The sequence below is a fragment of the Trematomus bernacchii genome, unplaced genomic scaffold (assembly GCF_902827165.1).
Source record: "Trematomus bernacchii unplaced genomic scaffold, fTreBer1.1, whole genome shotgun sequence".
Classification (NCBI taxonomy): domain Eukaryota; kingdom Metazoa; phylum Chordata; class Actinopteri; order Perciformes; family Nototheniidae; genus Trematomus; species Trematomus bernacchii.
This window is the reverse complement of record NW_022987452.1, coordinates 678-13,604: the sequence shown is the minus strand read 5'-3', so window position 1 is coordinate 13,604 and position 12,927 is coordinate 678. Positions and strand designations below refer to the sequence as shown.

The 12,927-nt window shown below is 43.2% G+C and overlaps 1 protein-coding gene across 2 annotated transcripts; it reads right to left on the bottom strand.

Annotated features, from left to right (window-relative positions):
- Positions 1–2,193: 2,193 nt before the first annotated feature.
- cunh15orf40 (chromosome unknown C15orf40 homolog) lies at positions 2,194–5,638 on the bottom strand. 2 transcript variants are annotated; one of them, XM_034143264.1, is made up of 4 exons: positions 5,439–5,638; positions 4,647–4,776; positions 3,638–3,765; positions 2,194–2,411 (listed from the first exon to the last, which is right to left on the bottom strand). In XM_034143264.1, the coding sequence occupies exons 1-4, from the start codon at positions 5,580–5,582 to the stop codon at positions 2,322–2,324; spliced, it is 492 nt and encodes a 163-aa protein (XP_033999155.1). In that variant the 5' UTR covers positions 5,583–5,638; the 3' UTR covers positions 2,194–2,321. The 2 variants fall into 2 exon arrangements, with proteins under 2 accessions (XP_033999155.1, XP_033999162.1); XM_034143271.1 differs by having other exon boundaries at positions 4,647–4,773.
- Positions 5,639–12,927: the final 7,289 nt, after the last annotated feature.

Below are 12,927 nucleotides of genomic sequence, written 5' to 3'. Positions count from 1 at the left end.
CTCCGTCCAGCTGTAAAATGGCTTCTAGCAGTCTGACTCATTATTTTCACTTTAACACCTCCCCTGTCTGCTGCTCCTCCCTTTGTTTTATAACCAGCCTTACCAGCTGAACCAGTTCACGTCCAGGGACTCTGTTCAGTGAGATAGAAACAGAGCTCAAAACAAGCTCAACAAAGTTATTGAAATAAAAACATTAAAACCACAGAGTGGAAATAACCCAGAAAACATCCTGCATTCAAACCTCACTGAAGTTCAAGTGTTGAGGTATTTAAGTACTCTAGTGTTAGCTGAGCATTCAATTGTTCCCTATTATATATATATACAAGATCTGAGTACTTCTACTGTTACTAAAGTACAAGATCTGAGTACTTCTACTTTTACTAAAGTACAAGATCTGAGTACTTCTACTGTTACTAAAGTACAAGATCTGAGTACTTCTACTTTTACTAAAGTACAAGATCTGAGTACTTCTACTTTTACTAAAGTACAAGATCTGAGTACTTCTACTTTTACTAAAGTCCAAGATCTGAGTACTTCTACTTTTACTAAAGTACAAGATCTGAGTACTTCTACTTTTACTAAAGTACCAGATCTGAGTACTTCTACTTTTACTAAACTCCAAGATCTGAGTACTTCTACTTTTACTAAAGTACAAGATCTGAGTACTTCTACTTTTACTAAAGTCCAAGATCTGAGTACTTCTACTTTTACTAAAGTACAAGATCTGAGTACTTCTACTTTTACTAAAGTCCAAGATCTGAGTAATTCTACTGTTACTAAAGTACAAGATCTGAGTACTTCTACTTTTACTAAAGTACAAGATCTGAGTACTTCTACTTTTACTAAAGTACCAGACCTGAGTACTTCTACTGTTACTAAAGTACAAGATCTGAGTACTTCTACTGTTACTAAAGTACCAGACCTGAGTACTTATACTTTTACTAAAGTACAAGATCTGAGTACTTCTACTTTTACTAAAGTACAAGATCTGAGTACTTATACTTTTACTAAAGTACAAGATCTGAGTACTTCTACTTTTACTAAAGTCCAAGATCTGAGTACTTCTACTTTTACTAAAGTACAAGATCTGAGTACTTCTACTTTTACTAAAGTACCAGATCTGAGTACTTCTACTTTTACTAAAGTCCAAGATCTGAGTACTTCTACTTTTACTAAAGTACAAGATCTGAGTACTTCTACTTTTACTAAAGTCCAAGATCTGAGTACTTCTACTTTTACTAAAGTACAAGATCTGAGTACTTCTACTTTTACTAAAGTCCAAGATCTGAGTAATTCTACTTTTACTAAAGTACAAGATCTGAGTACTTCTACTTTTACTAAAGTACAAGATCTGAGTACTTCTACTGTTACTAAAGTACCAGACCTGAGTACTTCTACTGTTACTAAAGTACAAGATCTGAGTACTTCTACTGTTACTAAAGTACAAGATCTGAGTACTTCTACTGTTACTAAAGTACAAGATCTGAGTACTTCTACTTTTACTAAAGTACCAGACCTGAGTACTTCTTCCACCTCTGTTCATCGCTCAGGTGGAAATCACAGAAAAGACTTGAGGAGAAAACAGAGCTTGGACTACCATCTAGTGGACAAACAGAAAACTACACACACACACACACAGAGCCCAACAGCGCGCGCACACACACACACACACACACACACACACACACACACACACACACACAAAGTACAAGTACCTCAAAGTAATACAGAATTCTTGATGGACTCCCCCTCTGCTTCAAAGTATGCTTCACCATTTGTTTATTCAGTAAAGACACTAACTATCTCTGTCCCTGTCCACTGAGTATTATTCACAGCGATGCGTCATGCAGCCTCCCTCCGGTCACAGTCTTTGTTTCTATTCTATTTGTATTTACTTGCACTATTTGATCTGTTTCATGTCCTATATGTTGCTCTCTTGGAGGAGCCGGTGACCTCAGATGGCCATTGTCATATCTAAACTGTAGCTCTGTACGAATGACAATAAAGCCTTGAGTCTTGAGTCTTGTTCTTTGTGGTGAGCACGGCGTTACGATGTGTTACTTTTTGAAGATGTCCTCGAACAGGGCGGAGGCGTTTGAAGTTATTTATTATTACATCGAGGACTCCTCCCCCCCCCCCCCCCCCAACAACGCTTATCAAACATGGAGAACAAATAAATAAAGAAGAAGAAAGAACATTTTAAAAATGGGATATTTTTATTAAATTAATGAAAAACATTTAATTACATTTTCATTTTTCCTTAGAAGCAAAAATCGTAGGAAGACGTTGGCGACTGCACATCTTCCTCCTCCTCCTCTTCCTCACCCAGCTTCCTCTCTGATTCTCCTCATCACCTCCTCAGGACTGAGGGAGGAGTCGACTCTGATCACTTTGTCTCTGGACCTGGAGCCCTGCAGGAGGAGAGAGGAGAGAGGAGGTGAGAGGAGGAGAAGGAGGAGATAGGAGGAGAGAGGAGGTGAGAGGAGGAGGAGAGGAGGTGAGAGGAGGAGATAGGAGGAGAGAGGAGGTGAGAGGAGGAGGAGGAGAAGGAGGAGATAGGAGGAGAGAGGAGGTGAGAGGAGGAGGAGAGGAGGTGAGAGGAGGAGAGAGGAGATAGGAGGAGAGAGGAGGAGATAGGAGGAGATAGGAGGAGAGAGGAGAGAGGAGGAGAGAATTAAAATAATAAAAAGTTATAAAATGTTTAATTTAATTTTTGTAATAATAATAATAATAATCACTGATTTCTGTGTTTATTAAAAAGCCATTTTGCTAAGTGAATATTTGTATTACATGGCTTAGTTGAATACTGGATTCTGATTGGTCAATTCAGAACACGTGACACGTTGTTAATCCAGAACAGACAGACCGCTGTCAAGGACTTATTGACCGTTGCTAAGGACGCTCACATCTGCAGAAAGAAGTCCGGTCGATTGAACTGTTTGCTTTTCAAACTTTCCCGTTGTCTCCCGTCTGAGAGCAACATGGAGGATTTTAATATTCATTTGAAGATATTTGGAGAACACAGGATGAGTGGTGAGTGGCTGATGAGTCCCCAGAGAAGAAAAGAAAAAGACAAGAGGGACAAGAAAACAGCGGAGACGTAACGGGGCAGAAACCCTCCTTTTTACACAGCGGTCCAGACACAGCAGACACAGACATCACACGGCGACACATATTCAGTGTGCAGTTCCTTTGGCATCAGGGCAGGGATATCTAGATACTGTCCGAGGTCTGACATCATGACGTGTGCTACTTTTAAAGCAAGCAACCATGTTTTCAAATCTGTAATCAAAACGCTATCGAAGCAGTTGCTACGTAGTTCAAACGGTAACAACGGACTATTTTTCTTAGCGGATGCATGTCATTTTAAATCAATACAACTATTTTTTAAATCAATCAGCATTTCAATTAATATTGTGAGTCATGTCGTTACTTTGTTGAGAATGTGGCCGTGTGATAAGCGGGATAATGTGCAGCGACTTGGTCATTATGGAGAACACCCTTCATACTGATCTAGATCCCTCCTTCATCTTCTACCAAGAAGAAGGATCTGAGATGTTCACAGCCTCTCCAGTACTTCCTGTTTCCTCTCAGATGCTGTGAGTGAGTAATGACGTGTTGAGAAGTGTTCCTGAACCTTGTCCAGAGAAATGTGACTTTTCTTCAGGTCCAGAACCTCGGCCAGGTATCTGATGAGCTCCGTGTTCGCTTCTCCGTCTGTAGGAGGCGCTGCGATGGAGACGCCCACCGCCTCCGCAGAGATATCTGCAAGAGAAGAAGAGACGTGGGCAGAGAGGGAGAAGTACACACATCCTTTACTCAGGTAGAAGTACACACATCCTTTACTCAGGTAGAAGTACACACATCCTTTACTCAGGTAGAAGTACACACATCCTTTACTCAGGTAGAAGTACACACATCCTTTACTCAGGTAGAAGTACACACATCCTTTACTCAGGTAGAAGTACACACATCCTTTACTCAAGTAGAAGTACACACATCCTTTACTCAGGTAGAAGTACACACATCCTTTACTCAGGTAGAAGTACACACATCCTTTACTCAGGTAGAAGTACACACATCCTTTACTCAGGTAGAAGTACACACATCCTTTACTCAGGTAGAAGTACACATCCTTTACTCAAGTAGAAGTACACACATCCTTTACTCAGGTAGAAGTACACATCCTTTACTCAGGTAGAAGTACACATCCTTTACTCAAGTAGAAGTACACACATCCTTTACTCAGGTAGAAGTACACATCCTTTACTCAAGTAGAAGTACACACATCCTTTACTCAGGTAGAAGTACACATCCTTTACTCAGGTAGAAGTACACATCCTTTACTCAGGTAGAAGTACACACATCCTTTACCATCCATATATCACCTCCCTCTCACCACACACACACACACACACACACACACACACACACACACACACACACACACACACACACACACACACACACACACACAACACACACAACACACACACACACACACACACACACACACACACACACACACACACACACACACACACACACACACACACACACACACACACACACAACACACACACACACACACACACACCACACACACACACACACACACACACACACACACACACACACACACACACCTGTGATGCCGCTGTGTTTGGCGCCTGGTTTGGCGTGAACGGTAACGGTAACGGCTCCACTTCTATCTCGAGTCACCGGAGAAGAAGGAGCTTCCTGCTGAACCACTGCAGCCGGCTGAACTTTGACCTGCTTATATATAAATAAATATATATAAGTACTCAGATCTTGTACTTGAGTAAAAGTAGAAGTACTCAGATCTTGTACTTGAGTAAAAGTAGAAGTACTCAGATCTTGTACCAGAGTGTAGGAATACTCTGTTACAGTAAAAGTCCTGCATTGAAAATGTTCCTCAAGTAAAAGTAGAAAAGTATTCTCATCAAAATATAGTGAAAGTAGCGACAGTAAAAGTACTCATTGTGCAGATTGGTCCATTCCAGAATAATATATATGATATGTTTTATAATGATTGATCATGAAAGTGTTCTCAAAGCTGGTAAAGGTGCAGCTAGTTTGAATGACTTTGTATACTGCAGGGTAGCTTGTGGATTTACTCCAGGTGGAACTAAAGTCTGATTTAACACTTGATTAGATTTCACATCATTCATCCACATCTGTGAAGTAACTAAAGGTATTAATACATGTAGTGGAGGAAAAGTACACCAGTTACCTCTGAACTGTAGAGGAGTAGAAGTACAAGGTAGCATTAACCTGAAATACTCAAGTGAAGTACAAGTACCTCTAAATTGTACTGAAGTAATTACTTGAGTAAATGTACTTAGTTACTTTACACCTCTGAAGGTACGCGATGCTGTGTGACGTCACGCTGGTTTTTAACGTCTCTAATAACTCACCGCTTTTCCTTTTTTGGGCATCTTCCTGTTTCCGGATGAGCTCCTGACCGTTAGCACTGTTAGCCGGTTAGCTTGGAATGACTGAACACATTTAGATAAACCTATAAAACTACAATTTACAGTCAAAGCTGTGCGGGACAACATCCACCTGCTAGCTGTTAGCTGAAGCACGGAGCAGAGATGCTAACAATGTAAACAAAGCGATTTCCGCTTTTCAAAATAACAACTTCCGTTTCTTTCAAAGTAAAAGCATCTTCTTCTTCTTCCCTCGGTTTTTGGCGGATTGCAAACGACTTTAAAGGTGCATACCGCCACCTACTGTACATGAGTGTGAATCATCATATCATTCCATCTCTTAGCTCATGGACGTATCTATCTATGATCTAATCAAAAATAAATAAATATAACAAAACAAAATAAAAATCTATGATCTTTCCTGACCTAATGTTAGATTATTTTTCCTACCCCAGTTTCCCTCAGAAAGGTAAACAGTGCCTTTCTGGTAGCTCCCTCTCCTTCTGTTCCCAGAACACCAGCCCCTCTCCCTCTCTGCCTCTATACCAGGTGTGTCAAACTCAATTTCATCACGGGCCACATCAACATTATGGTTGCACTCAAAGGGCCGGTTGTAACTTTAAGACTATATAAAAATACATATATAAATATTTAATATATATAAAATAATGTATTATATTACATCATTGCCTCTCCATTGGATTATTATCAGATAGGGTAATAACTTCACAATTAACTACGTCTGAAAGCAGAAGTCTAGGGCAAATAATTGCAAGTCTGTTCAGTAAGAATGTCACAAAATGATTTAAAAAGAAAAGCCAAATTCTGGAAAAAAGTAATATTTTGGGGGGGGAAGCAACATTTTGGAAAAAATATATAATTCTGAGAAAAAGGCAAATTCTAAGAAAAAAGGCATATTTTGAAAAAAAAAGACAAATTCTGAGAAAAAAGTCAAATTTGAGATGCATTGTGGGACATGTAGTTTATGGGCAACATGCTTCTTTAAAGTAGCATGTAACCGTATAATAAACATATCATATTTTTTGCAAGCTCTTATGGGGCCACAGAAAATGAAGTGGCGGGCCGGATTTGGCCCCCGGGCCTTGAGTTTGACACCCCTGCTCTATACCTTCAGCCTGTAGTTGTTCTCTTTCAGCTTTATAGATGTCACAATGTGATAAGAGATGTTCCACATGTTCTTTAACTCCACAGAGTACCATTCAATGCTGTGTGATTTAGTCTGAGTCTAGCTATCATGATTTCCTCCCTTCTGTTTCTTTCTAAATATTAATTGTGATTGTCTTTTGACCTTGATGATACTCCTGTGCCTTATCTGGATCTTCCTCCCACCTTTTCTGCCAGATCTCCATCCTTTCTTCTTGATGACTGGCTTTCCTTCTCCTTCTCTCCTTCTCCTTCTCCTGCTCCTTGCCTCCTTCTCCTTCTCCTTCTCCAATTGAACTGTAATGTGATTCCTTTTGTAGTGCAACTTTTTGCTCATCTATCAGCACACTTCCTTACCCCATGGAGCACACTGGATTTCCCTTTCACCCCCTACATGAGCACACTCGTTCCCTTTCCCCATGAGCAAATGGTTCCTTCACCCCCAAGAGCCACACTTGTTCCCTTTCACCCCTCAGTGAGGACCACACTCGTTCCCTTCAACACACCCCTCATGAGCACCAACTCGGTTACCCAGTTCACCCCCTCATGAGCACACTGGTTCCCTTTCACCCCCTCATGAGCCACTCTTCGTTACCTTTCACCCCCCCTCTCATGGAGCACACTGGTTCCCTTTTCAACCACCACTCGTGAGCACACATCGTTCCTTTTACACCCCCTCCATGAGCACACTCGATTCCCCTTTCACCACCCTTCATGAGCACACTGGTTCCCTGTTCACCCCTCATGAGCACACTACGTTCACCCTTTCCACCCCCTCATGAGGCACCAACTCGTTCCCTTTCCCACACCCACCTTCACATGAGGCAACATATGGTTCCCTTCTTCACCCCCTCATGAGCACACGGGTATCCCTTTCCACCCCCTCGTGAGCACAACTCGTTCCCTGTTCACCACCACTCATGCGGCACTCCCTCGTTCCCTTTCACCCCCTCATGAGCACACTGGCTTCACCTTTTCACACCCCCTCGTGCTAGCAACCCAGCTCGTGCCTTTCACCCCCTCGTGAGCACACTCGTTCCCTTTCACCCCCTCGTGACGCACACTCAGTTCCCCTTTCACCCCCCTCGTGAGGGCACACTCGTATCCCTTTCACCCCCTCGTGGAGCACAACTCTTGATAGCTTATTTCCCTTTCCACCCCCTCGTGAGCACACTCGTTCCCTTCAACCCCCTCGTGAGCACACTTCGTTTCCCTTTCACCCCTCGTGAGCACACTCGTTCCCTTTCCACCCCCTCGTGGAGCACCACTCGTTCCCTTCACCCCCTCGTGAGGCACACTCGTTTCCCTTCACCCCCTCGATGAGCACACTCAGTTCCCTTTCACCCACTCGTGAGCACCCACTCGATTTCCCTTTCCACCCCCTCGTGAGGCACCACTCCGTTCCCTTTCACCCCCTCAGGAGCAAGGCACCCAGCAGAACTGCAGATCTATGTGAAGTCTTAACAGGCTGTGGTTCAGTTCTATGAGAATGTCTTCTCTGACAGTTGTTGTTGACTGTATGCTTTGTAGCAGTTGTTGTTGACTGTATGCTACACATTTACTTCAGTCGTTCAGTAGAAAAGATAAAAGTATCCAATAGAATATATAAAGAATAAATGAAAAATCTCTACAAAAGACAAATACACTACAAAAACAGAAACGTATTGACATGGGTAATATACATCAACAAGGCTTCAAATGTATTCAGTATTGTATGAACATGTTTGAATTGGGGTGTCGACGTCAAATCCTCTATGGGGGTCCGGTGGTATGCCCCCCTGGGAAGAAATGTTTGAAAATGTAAAGTAAAATGCTTCAATCTGGTGCACTTTGAGCACACATCACTAGAGACTAGATCTAGGGGGTACAACTCTAAACACCCATATGAAAAAGATCGGTTTACATTTTAATAACCAAATATATGAACATAACCAATAACCTACCATAGCCAATAACAAATAAATGTAACTTATTTTATTTTTGTTGTTCATTCATATCTTATTTTACCTAGTTAACATTTATTTATGCATATTTTTGTATCTCTCCAGTTTTAAACGATATGTCTGGTTTACTGTCCTATAGTATACACTGGAATGATTTCAAACCTGTTTATCCAAATAATTATAAAGGAGTGCCTTGGAAATATTTGTTTACATAAATTGCATTTATCTCTCTCTCTCTCTCCCACGCCCACTTTGGCTGTGAGCTGCGGGCGCCTGATAAGCCAACACCCCCCACTTTCATCACTTACAGCGCCCATCGTACAGGGCAAATGAAAAGTGTAACCGGGGTGAAAAGGGTGTTACCTTGACTTAATTATGAATGTTGTTACATCAAGGCCGAAAATTAGGATCAGCGCCAACAGTCAAAAATGTTTTTTTCCCTCCCAGAGCTGCCAGCGCAGCGACCCCCCAGATCTGGCGCCCTAGGCGACCGTCTATGTCGCCTATGCCAAAAACCGGCCCTGTACACCATGCTAAATGTATGTCTGCATAAAGCTGATAACACAGAATTTGGTGATGATGAAATAGTTTACAGTGAGATTTACTCCCATACTTTTGGCCATACTCACGCAGCCCTACAAAGGAATTGAGATTTCCACACAAATGTTCTTTAGCAAGTGTGCAGAGCAGTGTTGATTTAAAAAAGCAATTTGAAGGTTGGATATTTGTAAACCTTTTTTTGTGTATATATATTACTAATTTAAGATGTAAATGAATTCCAGTTTATTTGTAGTACTTTCTACTTTTATTGTGACATTTGGTGGCATCAATGTGTGCATTTGATACAGATAATGGAGCAGTTGCTTTAGGGCCACAGTATATATCCCTTAAGGTCAAATAATGAGATCCTCGACCTCCGCCCCCCTCTCGCACCTCCACACAGAGCCCCCCCACATATCAAATCCCAACTTAACCCCTGCTTAGAAGCCCTATTTTATCAGTATGTCTGCACAGCAGTTACGATGGTCGAACTACATTAGAACAGAATTGTCCCCATTTGTTCTTTAATATTTACTAACATTAGATATTTTAATGAGATATGGGCCGCAAAACAAAAAATGTGCCTGAATAACGAATTTAGCATTTGGACATAAAAGTAAACTGAGTGTCACTTGCAATGACAGTGTTGTATTTTTATTTTATGAACCTTTTACATAAAAAACAAGTTAGAATTTTCAAAAGGTCTTGTGTGGTCTCGCGTCGACAGCGAGTCGACATAGCTCGGGCCATGGGTTTGTTGTTTTCGGTATCCCCATTTCCTCAGACCGTGGTTCGCAGTTCACGTCCGAGCTCTGTAACGCCGTGGGTTCGAGGGTTAAGCTCCACCGGACAACCGCTTGTCACCCTCAGGCCAACGGCCTCTGCGAGCGTTCCCATCACTCCATGAAGGCGGCCCTCAGGGTCAGCCTAACGACAGATGGTCTACGGTCAGCCGCTGCGGGTTCCAGGGGAATTCCTCACCAACACATCGGCCCCCTGGTCGGCGACAGCCCAGGGCGCTTTCCTACAGAACACCGCTAAGGCCTTTTGCTCCGATACCCACTGCTCAGCACGGCACTCCGTTGTCCCGGGTTCCCGTGGGGCTTCGCTCGGTGGAGCACGTGTTCATCCGGCACAACGCTCACAGGGGTCCCCTGCAGCCCCGTTACGATGGGCCTTTCCGAGTCTTGGAACACGGGGGCAAGCACTTGGTGGTGGACCTGGGTGGCAGGGCCGAGCACGTCTCGGTGGTCCGGGTAAAGGCTGATCACCTGGATTTGGACCAGCCGGTGGTGCTGGCTCGACCTCCACGATGCGGCCGCCCCCCCCCGGCCTCGACCCCTGTCACCAACCTAGGGCCTACGGTTCCGGTCCCACCGCTCCCTTCCTCACACACACACACACACACACACACACACACACACACACACACACACACACACACACACACACACACACACACACACACACACACACACACACACACACACACACACTCAATCTTTTCTCAGCTGCAGCTCCGTGGATTTCTCAGCCTGAGACGGCGGGACGCGGCGAAGCTGTGAGTCTGTGTGTGTGCTCGGGCTGGGTTTCTCTGTGTCTCGCTGTCTCGCAGACCCGACGCAGCAACAAGGAAATACACCAGTGCCAGCTCACACTGTCCGCTCCGCGCAGCAGCGAGCCCCGCAACGTCCCGCCAACACGGCATCCAGACCCCACGCAGCATTCTCATCTGTTTGTCGTTACTGGTGTCATTTTCTGGTTGCTAACAAACGCCGTTGTAACACATAAACACACATCAGAGCACAGTGGGCTCACAGGGAGGGGGGGGGGCAGGAGCTCCAACAAGGCGTTTAGGACGGAGAGTGAATACACATACTATACAGTAGGGATGTTAAGATTCACCGATTCGCATCGGTGCACCGGCATAAACGTTCAAGATGCGAGTGCACCGGTTGAAAGAGTGCACCGGTTGAAAGAGTGCACATCGGCTACAGTTTGGGTTGAACTCGCGATGCATCGATTGTAGCGTCTTTGCATCGGTAAAAAATAGATTCATTCATATAATATCCTCTCATCCTGTCAGCACTCAGCAGAGATGATCTTTGATCTTTGCTTCGCCACTACTGAGGCCGAGAGTCTCAGTTATCAACACACATGGAAGTCGAGGAGAAAGAGAAACACAGCGCACCGAAAAATACCTACAAATCAAACGTTTGGCAACACTTCGGATTTATCAAGAAAGACGGTCAACTTGAAAAATCGCTCGCAAATTGTAAACGATGCCGTGCGGCTTTAAAGTACACAAGTAGTACGAGGAACTTAGCGACGCACATAAAGAAGCGACGTGGGGTCTGCGGCTGAAAAGAGAAACCTGAAAGTTAGACATATGAGTTCAATCACTCAGTGAGGTGTTCTGTCAGTGAGAGTGGAGTTTAGTTTACAGCAGCCTGTGACTGCCAATAATAGTTTAAATGTCTTCCTTACTGTAAGCAGTTATGAAATACCTGTTTGTGAAAGGTTATTTTCTTTATTGTTCCTATAGAAACCACTGCTTTCTGCTCACTGGTGAGTTAGCCTATGGATGAGTGTGAAGCACATCAGGCTGGCAGTTGTATGGGCATTGCACTATGGTAGTTGTTATTTGCACATTGTTAATCATGGGCAATGCATCCTTAAATGGTTTAACTGTGAGGTGTTATACAATTGTACTTTACTCTGGAGAGTTTTTTAAGGTAAAAAAGGTAAAAAAATAAACAGCATGATGGGATACGCAGTACTAGTAGAGAGAACCAAATATGTGAAGCACTTTTTTGTTAATGTATGATCCGCTTAATATAAGGAATAAAACAAAAATCCTCTGTCGTACCATATTGAATTATTGTTATTTTTGCATTGTGTTGAATCGCATCGTATCGCCCCGTATCGCATAATGTTGAATCAAATCGTATCGAACTATATCGCAACAGGAGTGAATCGTATCGTATCGCATCGCCTGGTGTTTCAAATGTATCGTTAATGTATCGTATCGTGGCAACGTATCGAGATGCGCATCGCATCGGCCTCAGTGATGGAGATGCACATCCCTACTATACAGAGATGCTGTATGAGAAACCAATGTGAGTTTGGAACATTAAACAATGTAAATCTATTCTAGTAGACCTCAACAATGGAATTATGATCAGTAGAAATGGCCATGACATGGGACCTTTAAGTGATGTTTTTTTCTCAAAATACTACAACTTTTTTCTCCAAACTGTGAGTCCAAAATATGTTAATCTGATATTCCAACAGTATAAACTTGAAAGAAGAAGAGTTTTGCTAAGGAAACATGCTGCCTGCTGTTAGCTGCTTCTTACTGACTGCTTCTTACTGACCGCTTCTTATTGACTGCTTCTTACTGACTGCTTCTTATTGACCGCTTCTTACTGACTGCTTCTTATTGACTGCTTCTTACTGACTGCTTCTTACTGACCGCTTCTTATTGACTGCTTCTTACTGACTGCTTCTTACTGACCGCTTCTTATTGACTCCTTCTTACTGACTCCTTCTTACTGACTGCTTCTTACTGACTCCTTCTTACTGACCGCTTCTTACTGACCGCTTCTTACTGACTCCTTCTTACTGACTCCTTCTTATTACCGCGGGGGGGGGGGGGGAAAAAAGCCGCTTCTTATTGACCTGCTATACTATTGACCGCTTCTTACTGACCGCATTCTTACTTGACCGCTTCGTTGAGCTGACCGCTTCTTACTGACCGCTTCTTATTGACCGCTTTCTTACTGACCGCTTCTTACTGACCGCTTCTTACTGACCGCTTCTTACTG